General features: G+C 33.9%; 1 protein-coding gene across 3 annotated transcripts in view; it reads left to right on the forward strand.

Annotated features, from left to right (window-relative positions):
• Positions 1 to 12383, forward strand: part of LOC135925196 (CCR4-NOT transcription complex subunit 1-like) — a 55765-nt gene that overhangs the window by 27910 nt on the left and 15472 nt on the right. For all 3 annotated transcript variants that reach the window (XM_065460410.1, XM_065460412.1, XM_065460411.1), the window contains exons 29-37: positions 479 to 589; positions 872 to 1006; positions 1064 to 1526; positions 1589 to 1735; positions 2010 to 2252; positions 2399 to 2793; positions 3446 to 3613; positions 4363 to 4492; positions 4955 to 5256. In XM_065460410.1, the coding sequence (XP_065316482.1) occupies positions 479 to 589; positions 872 to 1006; positions 1064 to 1526; positions 1589 to 1735; positions 2010 to 2252; positions 2399 to 2793; positions 3446 to 3613; positions 4363 to 4492; positions 4955 to 5256 (2094 nt within the window). The remainder of the gene's footprint in view (positions 1 to 478; positions 590 to 871; positions 1007 to 1063; positions 1527 to 1588; positions 1736 to 2009; positions 2253 to 2398; positions 2794 to 3445; positions 3614 to 4362; positions 4493 to 4954; positions 5257 to 12383) is intronic.

The following is a 12383-nucleotide window of genomic DNA, read 5'->3' on the forward strand; positions in this document are numbered from 1 at the left end:
TATATCTCCTTAATCCTTCAAGAAGATAATCACCCCCCCCCCACCCCAACTACCTTTTTACCCCCTTTTCCACCCAATCTTTATCTAAATTTAGCGAAATTTTTTTTTTTTTTATAATTCCTCTTTTTCTTACTAAAATTAAAAATTAAACTTCCTTTATAAAAATGATGACTTTTTTTATATATGTACATATATTCTTATGTAGTAGACGGTTAGATATTTGTTTAAAGCCCTGAGCAGGCTAAACCAGCTCAGTATCCGCTTGAATATGGCCCGCCCCACTATACATTAATTATGTTGTATATTTTATCTTCCGGTGCGGTATTTAAAATCAAGTCGCCTCTTCCTGTCTGGGCGAAATCGGGGGCAGGAAACTAGGCTTTTGCTAACGATAAGATCCAAACATTACACGGATATTAAGACAATTCTTTTTCCTCATAATTTTGTAAAAAACGGTTAATATTTTGATTTTTTTTAGGAGATAGACCTGAAGCAATTAATTTTGGACGCTGGTGTAAAGGGTATACAAGACTTGCTATTCGTTATTCCCTTTGCCGCCAAGATACTGGAATCGTGCGCCAAATCTAAAGTACCCTCATTTCATTTTTTTTTCTCATTATAATAGAAATGATAATACATTTTTAAAATGATACCTAAGTTATACTTTAACTTGTTTGAAACACTTCATTAAATCAACATTAATTATAGGTGCAATGGTCATAATCAAAGGAATAAATGAGTTTTTTTAATAAAAAAATATTACTTAATTACAAAGAACTTTAAATTAGATTGTACTAAGAGTAATACTCATCTTTCCTAAAATCATCTTTATTAATCGGTTAATGCCTTATCTATTTAATCTATTCTTTAGGTTTTTAAGCCTCCCAATCCTTGGACCATGGCCATAATGCATTTGCTCGCGGAAATTCACAAAGAACCTGACATGAAACTCAACCTAAAATTCGAAATAGAGATGCTTTGCAAGGCCTTCAGCTTGGATATCAACGTATTTTATTATTATTATTAATGCCATACCTACTCAATTTTATTCCTAAAATTTTAGGCGCTGGCCCGACATTGCCGCAACGAGCTTGCCAAATACCGCGACAAGCTGGCCAACGAATCCACTCAACTCCAAACGATTACTTCCCAAGCTTCCTCCCAGCAATCCTCCCAAACCCAGCTTCAGAATCAACTCTACCAGCAGCTCCAACAGCTACAGTTCCAGCAACAACAGGGCAACCTATTTCAACAACAGCCCAATAAAATTATCGGCCTCAAAAATATCTCCTCTTTCTCTTCCACCTTTTCTACCCTTTCCTCTTCTTTGGTCTCAACCTGCACCATCTCTATAACCTGTACGGCAACTCTGAGCCTATCAACTGCCTCCGGCACATCTTCCTCCGTGATGAGTATCAGCAGCTCTGGCAATAATATCCCAATGTCCTCCATGCCTCCCCACCTAATGACCCCAGCAAATTTTTTCAGTATGATGCTCATGCAGCAACAACAAAATCAGTCTCAAGGTATAATGATTTGTTAGAACAATTGGATTTTTTTAAATTTCGTAACCCAATTTTCATTTTAGGCTCCACGTTGGACTCCCTCGCTCCTAGCCTCTCCTCTTCCACCCTCACCTCATTAGCGCTCTCCAGACCGTCCACCGCCGGCAAAATACTATCGCAACAAAGTGTTAGCAATCAACAGCAGCAACAGTTCTTGGCGGCACTTTTGGGTAATTCCTTGATATTTTTTTTACGGTAAGAGACGTGAATAGGGGAAGAAGAAAATAAGATACTTAATATACTTACTATTCTCATTTTTTTTCCCACAATTGAATTTGCCACTTGTCTTAAGCTATTCTTGGAAACCTACATTCTCTCAAACTTAATAAATAACGTGACTCGATGATCTAACTTCTTTTAATTTCAATGCATCTGCTTATCGTGCCATCTTTTTATATTTTTTTCACCAATATGATGTTATTATAATATACCTATTTTGAACAGGCGTTAAAAGTGGGCACCCTATGCCACCACCCCCAATGCAACCACCCGGTCCCCACTTTCAGCACCAACTCCAGCAAATGATAGCTGCTTACGCGCAACAACAGCAACATGGTCCTCAAAGCCAGGGTAGTAACAGTTTTAACCACCCTGGTCAAGGCCAGAATTCGAACAATTTGCCGCTCTCCAACAATGCCTTCAGTAGCAACCAACAAACCAAGAAATATCCACAGGGATTCACACTAGGTATTTATCGATTTGAGCCTTTTATGGATATGGTTCCTTATTATTTTTTTGGAATGTATGAAATCAATATATAATTTGGGCTCTAAACTTGTTTTGAGTACACTAAATATGTACATTTTTTTTCGTTTTTTTTTCTCCTCCCTCAGCAACCTCGACCCCCTCCCTAGCCTCGTCTCTATTATCCTCACTTCCTATCACCACTTTAGCCCCGTTGCTTTCCCTTCCTTCTTCCAGTGCGGGATTCGGCTCCTCTAACGCCCACCAAATCGCGAACTCTTCCTCCTCAGCTTCTAGTAGCGGGCCCGTCCTCCCTATCCCCCACTTTCAATTCAAGTACGGCGACATCGATGTTAGTAGCATCGCCAGTGGGCTCCTTTCGCGCGTCCAGATTAATTCCCAAATCCCCTTGTTCCAGCTGATGCCCCAACTCAGGCAGGTTGTAAGGGTGGCGCTCGAGCGTTCGGTCCAAGAGATTTTGCCGCCTTTAACAGAAAGGGTCCTCAAGATAACGCTTGCCACCGCTGAAAGCCTAATCAAAAAGGTTCGCGATTTAGTTTTTTTAAATGCGTTTAACGCTCTGATTCAAATTTAGTACAGAAAAATATACTGCTTATATTTATCGAGTTCTCTAGTTTTGTTAAACGGCTCGATGTGAGCCGATTTTTAAAAAAATTCTAACTCAATATTTTATCCAGAAAAAAAATTTTTAAGCAAATCTTAAGGTTTCGCTTTATAGAGAGGGCACAGAGTTTTGGACATTCTATTAGTGAAATCTCGAGGGCCTAAGCAATATTTTTCTGGTTAAAATCTTGTGTTCTTCAATCCGTTTAGCATCACTAGCTCGGTGAGTAAATATTATAAATTTTTACCAAAGAATATGTAAATTTTAAATTTTTTTTAAAAAATATTGGAGAGAAGGAAAGATACCTTAAGATATTACTTATAATTTGTTATTAAATTTTTCTTGTTTACGACAATCGTTTCATTCCATTTTTCATTGAAATAATAAGAAAATAAATTAATAACCACCTTTATGGGACTACGAAAAATTCCGACATTATGTTGTCCCTTTCAGGTTCGGTTTTCTATTTATTCTTACATTTCTTTAATCAAAAATTGGAAAATCGAGTTTAAAATCAAAACTTTTGTTTTTAAAACAATTTTTTATTTTTTTTATTAAAAATCTTAACAAGGATTTCGCCTTGGATCCGGACGAAGCCCGCGTGAGAACCGCGTCTCACCACCTCATCCGGTTTTTGGCTGGCGGCATCTCGCTTTACACTGTTCGAGAACCGCTTTACGCTAGCTTGCTCACCAATTTCAAGAGTGCGCTCGCTCTAGCTATCAGAGGGACATCCGGGGTAAATTATGGCCACTTTTTAAAAAAAAATAAAATAAATTGGACATTAACATGCCCAAGGAATATCAAATGTAAAAAAAGGCATCGATTTAATTTTTGATTTTTAAAAATATAAAAGTGAATATTTGGTTTGGTGATACAAGTTATAACTGGGTTTCAAAAAATACATTTTTTGAATATTCAAATAAAAAATTTAATTTTGTTTTTAATATGTTTTAGTGTTTCCAAACCCTGCTTATACAATCGATTTTATCATAATATTCAAAACACTATGAAATGTAAAAATACGCAATTTCATAATTGCGTTTCCCCCCAAAAAAGAGGAAACCATTGAGTTATATGTAATTGTATTTATTAAGGTACTTGTGGGTTTTAAATTTAATTGCTTTATTATCAAAATAATTTGCCCAATTTTAATATTCAACAAAAGATGAAAAAAAAACTAACAGCAAAAATTAGTGTTGTTAAACGGCTCGTTTTGAGCCGATTTTTAAAAAATGGCTAACTCAATATTTTTGCTAATAAGATGTTCAAACAAAACTTTGTTCCTTCTACAAACAAAATCTTCAGGCTAGCGTAATACTATTCTAGATGAAATATTGAGTTAAAATTTGAACGTTAAATTGTTTCCTTATTTATCATCGCTTATCTATATATATATATTTAGGAAAAATTAAATTTTGACCCCCTGCAAAATTATATAACTACCGACCTATTAATTTTTATATATCACTATCGCACTCCTTAAAGGGCATGACGTCTTCTAGCCTCTCGATGGCTCCTTCCACTACGCCCAGCTCCGCGCAGAATCAACTATTGAACCCGCTTTCTAACGCCTTCGATCTAAGCACCCTCACCAAAAACGAGGAAAATCTGGAAGGTTTGATTTCAAATTATTACTGAATCCTTTATGATTTGGTCGCCTTAACACCTCTTAGGGGAATTGGCAAAACGTCACCTGAATCACATCTGTATAAGAGGGTCAAAGTTACTATTTTTACCAATGACCTTTGAGCCTACATGCCACCACTCATAAAAATAATCGATTTAAAATTTTCAATCATGACTAGAAATTTTATGAACCCCCCTCCTCCCCACCCCCTCCCTTTTTATCCCAAAAATATGATAATCGATTATGATTATATCGATAAGGAATCAATATGATTTGTATGAGTGGTGGGTCTGGGTCCATCTTCATTTTTTTATCACTATGTAAAAACTTTATTTCTTGTCTTTTTTATATAGATTTATTATCCTAGGCATTAAAAGTGCTTCTTCTTAAATTATCGATCATAAATCAATATTTTTTTTGTGAATGCCAAAACACAATCCAATTAATCAGATCTTACGACCATATCTCCCCCGGCTCATTCGTCCGATATTTCCAATCTCAACCTCACCGGAGAGCGATCTCCTCCCAATTCCCTTCTCCTTTCTTCCGAATTGCTCGAACACGCCGCCAGTTGCTTAGCCTCGGACAATTTCGAGTTAGCTTGCTGCTTCGCCCAGAAGACAACTATAGAGAGAGCGGTATCCGAAATCGACCGAAGATCCGTTATTCGAAACCGATCCGGTATAAAGAGACACGTGGGTGACACGGGTTTGGTAGGGTTCGACCAGTTACCAGCTAAGATACGACCCAAGGTGACCAATCTATATAAATGTATTTATTACCAGTAAAAAAAATCTAATTAAGATTGTAACTTTGTGAATTTGAATGCGCACGACATAATGGGATTATATGATAAAATAAAATGTAGGATTTTTTTTTGCAATATCTGAATTATTATCCAAATTCCAAATAGCTTTCAAACGTTAATTTAAGATATTGGATTATCTGGCTAAAATGATACGAATATTATCAGTTAAAGATACTACAAAAAATTTTAACATCGTATTTTTTTTTATTTAATGATTTATTTCAAAATTTCGTCTCCATTTTCGAAATCGCCACCGAAATAAGTTACTGACATGTTTATTATATACGTTCCTACGCGCTCGCGATCGAGCCTGTAATCGTTGCCTTTTCCCCATTCATTCACTCACAAGAGAAGGATCGAAATAGACCAAACCGAGGTTACGATCGATGATTAAACCCTTGGCAAACGAGTTCGTTTTACCAAGCCTTATTTCGGTGTCCTGTGTGAAGGCATTTATTTTGCCCATTTTCTTAGCTGGTATGGTGTGGACGGATTCCATAGAGTAGGTCAGGTTGGCTGACTCGAAAATGAGGTGGTCTGCAAAATGGGCCCCAATTTTGAATGACGGTGGAGGCCGCATCGGAGAAGACGATCTGTTAACACGATCTTTCAAATCATAAGCATCTTCATGTATATCTATTTCTTGACAAATATTCAAAGATTCTATCAGGTTAAAACTATCTTCATAACCAGGTACCAATCGCTTGAAAATGGGATATCTGGTAAAATTATAAATGGTATCACTATTGAAATTCTCTCGCAGTCAAAAACTAGCTTAGGATCCGTGGAAATCTTGACCGTCACCAACACATTGCAATACCGTTTGAGACTGATTTTATCATAGTGCCTAATTACACCAACTTGGAATAGGTATTCCTGAATTTTTGACCGATCTAAACCTGGGCCTGATGGATTTACCTTAAGATCGCCCTGTGAAGAACCATAGGATTCGATAAAGCCTGAAACCAAGAAATAAGAGTAATTTGCGCCAACAGAAGAAACACTAGATTCGTTTGAGGCAATAGACGAGATATGACCTATGATGGAGTCTTCTAGAATCATATAGTGGTAAAAGGGTTCCAAAACATCTTTAACGGACACAGTAATCGGTATATCGTTAAAATTCAACACATTGCGCCTATCCCGAATTCTGGCAGTGAAGCTAATGTCGAAGGACCTTCCTTTCGTTCACCCTTGATGGAAACATTCCTTCCAGCTCCTCTTGAGCCTAATAACCCCACTAGTCTTATCTGTATCCTCCCATCTCTCCAAATGAAATGATGACGGCAAATAAATTTGTTGTATTTGTCAATACCAGGTACTCCAAGCGGGAAGGGTTTAAATGGGGTAACGGTACGAGCCTCTACAGTTCGGTTCCGCCTACCATGAGTTTGCTTTTAAAGTCCACGTTGTAATACTTGACGATGAAATTAGGTCTTTCGAGCTTCTCGGTTCAGTTCAAGATGACCAATTTCAAGGTTCCAAACAGATATACTGGTGAAGGAGCCATATTTATGAGTACATCTAATGACAAAAAAAGGAGACATTAAAGAAACCGTGAGTCATATAAAAAAGCTGAATAGTCTCCGTTGGTAGATGAAGCAACGATTGGAAAATTTATCTCGCCATAGTTAGATATGAGTTTGTACTGAAGGCTGGGGTTAGTTGAGTAAGCCAATAAGCGCGTTAAATGATTCCGAATATATACTCTTCCCAAAAGAGTCGGTGATACTATATTTCCGTTAATGTAAAGCGTTTGTTTGAAAGTTAGGGTTCCTAAAGATTCCATAAAAGTTATTCGGGTCTAAATTCTCGTCACCACGTTTCAAGACTTCCAAATCAATAAAACTGTAAAAGTCTTTCAACATGAAAGGTCTATCTCTAGTGGTCCGGTTATAACTGAGAGTTAAAACAGCGAAATCATAAAAATGTCCGTCAAAAACGGCCACGTTTAAAGTGAAGCTATCAAAAAATGGTTATTCGGGTATAATTTTAACTCAAAATCCCGTATGCCAATTTGTCGCTGCTTAAGTCTTCATTCTGATCTTCGAAATGGAAGATTACTTGCCTTGTATCGCGGTCCATGGCGGTGACCTTGGCTGACGATAGTATGAATAGTGGAGGGTTGTAATTCACTAAAATATTGATAACTAATTTAGTCAGGCAAAACAGGGAGCCCTGATCCATGACCTTAACTGTGTAGCTATAGTGAGGGATATTTTCCCGGTCTAACCCGGGACTGATTATCGTGATGAGACCTTGATTGCGATCTATGTTCACGATATGAGAGCTTCTGTTAGAATGAACGATATGATAGGCTAATTTGCCTACGCTGGTGAAATAAACATCGCTAGCTTGTATCATACCAACGTAAGACTGAAGGGATATTCTCGGGTATCAATTATGAGTAAGTTAGCATAGGCGATATGCAAACCGTCCGTAACGGATAGGCTTAGGTTATAAGATGAAACTTTTTCATGGCCCAAAGCCAAACCATGTGAGCTGGCCACATATAAAGAGCCATCATTTCTTATTAAGAAGTGATTAGAGGGGTTGCCTCTTAAATAAAAGGTCAGTTTGTCCGCAACACTGGGATCGATAGCAGTTATTTGCGCAATAGATTTATTACTTTGTATAGGCCCTTCCATTGCACTAAATCGGTACTCTTTGACGATTTGGTTAAAGGAATCCAAAAAATGAGGGGAATTATCGTTGATATCTACAACGTTGATCTAGAAGTAAGCTCAAATCTTTCTTTCGGCTTATGAATTGCTCCACATCATACCGATATTAGGATGGGATAATATTAAGATTTTAGGTCCAAGTAATGCATGGTGGAACTTATTTAAGGTACAAAATAGTAAAGAGAAGTTTTGTAAAAATTGTGTGAATAATGGTAATATTATTAAGGAATATGTTATCGATGAATATGTTAAAAATCGTAGGGATAGGGAAGATAAAGGGAAATAATAATTATAATAATATTTAAAAAATATATATTGACGATGAACATGTTAAAAATCGTATTAATAAGGAGGATAATAAATGTAAGATTAATGAAATTGATAAAATAAAAGTGGAGAATTATAATATCAATGGTTTTACGAGATATACTTGTGCAAATAAATTGTATAAGGGAGATAATAATCGAGGTAATTATGAAAGTAGAAGATGAGGTTAAAATTAGTAATAAGGGTATAAAAGTAATGAAAGACTTTGTATGTTCGGAATTGAAGGAGGTACTAAATAATAATAAAATAATTTTAGTATGCCAGATAGAGAACTGCAAAGTAATTTTTTCGCGACCCGAGCCCGAATTTAAAATTTTTTTTTGTCCGAGCCCGACCCGAGCACACATTTTTTAGTCCAACCCGACCCGAGCCCGACCCGAATAAAATTTTGCAATTTAAGTTTTAATATTATAATAACCAAAAAAAATTTATGTGTATTTATTCAGTTCAGCCACCTTAAATAAAAGTTTATTTGACGGCCATAATCTATTCAAGATATATATTAAGTTGCATTTTATTAAATTTGTAAAAAATATTATAAAACGATTAATGTACAAGCGAATTTAAGAATTATAACGATTATAATAATACAATAAGCATCATTTATGCGAATATAGATATGATATAAAAGTTAATAAATATATATAAAAATATAATGAACATTATTATATTATATTGACCTCATCAATATCATTATCAAAATTTTCACAAAGTGAATAATTATGATATATAAATAAAGAGACGTCCAGTTTATCTGGCTTGTTATAATCGAGACCTTCTCTCCTCAAAGGCCCTACCAGCAGCTGAAAACGCCCTTTCGCTGCTAGCCGACGAAGCAGGGATATCCAGGAATTTAAGAGCTAAAATACTTAAATTTGGAAACTCATAATGGTTTGTTTTTCACCATTTTAAAATATTATCGTCATCAATACCTAATTTCGGATCTAGGTATTTTTTTAGCTCGTCAACTTCGGCGCTAGCATCAGAATACGCATTGTCAGCCTCCCATAGAGAGAAGTCGAAAATAGTGTTGTTAAACGGCTCGTTTTGAGCCGATTTTTAGAAACGGCTAACTCAGTATTTCACCTAGAATAATATTACGCAAGCCTGAAGATTTTGTTTGTAGAAGGAACATAGGTTTGGACATCTATAAGCGAAATCTCGAGGCTTAGGCTATATTTTTCTGGCTAAAATATCTAGTTAGCCGTTTTTAAAAATCGGCTCAAAACGAGCTGTTTAACAACACTAGTCCAAAAACGTATCTACCACCTCCGTAGTTTCTTAAGAAAAAAATATTCATTAATAATATTTAGATATATATTTACTTTATTATTTTTTAATAAATAATTTTATTATTAATTTAATATTTTACTACTCTATCGGTTGAGCACGAGTTAGATGGTGAGTTGTTTAAAGACTTTTGCTCAATCACATCTCTGTTGATTTTCTCTGCGTTAATCAACGTGTTGGTATGTTGACACAAATCTTTATAATGTTCCCGGGATAACATTTTCATATCCCGAAATTTTGGGCACAAAAACGTCGAAATTTGCTGGAATAAATCTATTTTAAATTTATCCACCAATATTTCCCGGCATCTTAATGAAAGCTGGTTTAGCTGATAGTTTAAGCTAGGATTAGCTAAAAAATTCAATATTTTATGATAGCATAAAATAACTTTGTGAATAGTAGGTTTTAACTCACTCTCAAGTTCATCACTCGCAATTTTAAAAGGCGTCAGAAACTTGATCAGATCCCTCATCATTTCAAAATCAATATTTTCAAGTCTAATCGACTCTCCTCTGGAATTGAGGATTTCTAATGTGTCATTATATTGATTAAAGATCGATTCAATCATATTCAACCTACTATTCCACCTAGTCTCAACACACATGTGGAGAGTTTTTTCGAGGCGATTAACTAATCTAAAATGTAATGATATATTTTAATAAAAAGTTAATTTAACATACCCACTCTGTTTCATATACGTTACTAAACTTTTACAGTCATTAAAACATTGATTTATCTCCGAACAAGATTCAATATTTTTGTTATCAAAAGTATTTCTCAATACTGTATTTAATAGATGAGAAGCACAATTTAAACGCTTATGATTTTCAAAAGCTTTAATCATATTAGCTCCTTGGTCGGTAATAATTGGAATTTCCGATAAATAGGCCCTGCTGTATCCTGATACAAAGAATACATGGATTTTTATTATTTTTAATGAAATCAATACCTAACAAGGTGAAATTTCTAATAATTTCCTTTTTGATATTTTCCCCTGTCTTTTTTTCCTCTTTAAATTTTCATGTAAACAATACAATTTTATTTAGTTTCCAGGAATTATTTATAAAATGAATTGTTAGAGTTACATATGATATTTTTTTATAATCATCAGTCCAAAGGTCTGTGGTGGCTCTAAAAAATTATTAATAATTTAACCATATTTTCATAAATTTGTTACCTTCACATCGACCCTTTTTCATATATGAGTTTAATATAGGAAATAATTTATTGCGGATACCATCAGCAGTATCTACTAAATTTCTAGAAATTGTAGTAGGATTTGGAATGATGCTTTTAACATCAATATTTCTATATATTGAACCAATTTTGGCAAAATATTGGCAACAATCAACAAAGCCTTCCCCATGAATTGTATCAAATGATCTCAAATCACGTCCACAAAACATAGTAAGCACCTTTGTGCACTCATTTTTCAATTTTGTACAACTTTTGAGTTTTTTCGGATCAGTACCTAAAAGACTATCAATTGTTAATTGTGTCTTTTTACTCTCTGCTGTTGTACTTGTATTTGTATATACACATTTATGTCTTTTAAGTTGATTTGTGCCTAAAATAATTTAATAAGATCATATTTTATGTATAAATATCTAACCTGTTGTTATTGAATTATATACATAAATAAATTTGCATATAATACAAATGACATTATTAAGCTTTTCTTTATTTTCATCATATATAAATGAAAATTTCTTCCATACATCGGATTTTCCATTAAGATTCTCCCTTACTTCATACTCTTTTATCTTAATCTTTTCACCAATTCTTTTTAATTTTGCATCCATTGAGATAATTTTTTTAATATGGCTGTGTCTAAAATCTAAAAAAAATATTTAAAATGACTTTAATCAATTAGATTGAAATAAACAGAGTTGGGCAGTACTGCAAATACTTGTATCTAAGATATATGATACAAGATCCCTTTATATCTTGTACTCAGTGTATTTTGACATTTTTAATAAAATACTAATATCTGTATCTAAGATCCTTAATTCTGAAAAGAATCTTGTATCTTTTTCATTTTCTTGACAAAAGATACAGATACAGATTCTTTTAATATTCATGTTTTAAATTTTACATATCACAGTATACATCTTATTTTCTTTGAGAATCTTATATTAATTTCCTAATTTTTTTCTGCCATATTTTAAAATATTGACAACCAAAATTAGCTGGAAAATTTACAACTCATATTAAGGTAGATAGATAAAAAAAAATAATAACAAAACGAAATAAGTAAAGATTATATTTTATATATAAATGTAACTTAGAATATCATTACCAATTTTATATAATATTTTTTTAATTTCTAGGATGATTAACATTTATGGTAGTGAAATTTAAATTATAGAAATAAGTTCCCCTGAATCAAATCCCAATCTTAAATTTTATATGGAAATTTTTTAAAACAAATGTTAAAAAAGACAATGTATAGGCTAGATAAATAATAAATAATGAATAAAACTTATCTTTAGTACATAAAATATGTCTTATCCTGTAATTCACGGGAAACACACAATTTAGTGATAAAATAGTTTGGTATCCGGTTGTTAGGTTTATAAAATAATAATTAATAATGACATGACATGTTAATATGATTGACATTTTAATCCTAAAATGTGATAAATATTAAATGATATGATTTTATAATTAATATTATAAATTACACTGACTATTTAAGATATTAATAATATTATTTATTTTCGGGACGGGTCGGGCTACGGACAGCCCGTGCAGTTCTCTAATGCCAGAT

This window comes from Gordionus sp. m RMFG-2023, chromosome 2 (genome assembly GCF_954871325.1).
Source record: "Gordionus sp. m RMFG-2023 chromosome 2, tfGorSpeb1-WG-v2, whole genome shotgun sequence".
NCBI lineage: Eukaryota > Metazoa > Nematomorpha > Gordioida > Chordodea > Parachordodidae > Gordionus > Gordionus sp. m RMFG-2023.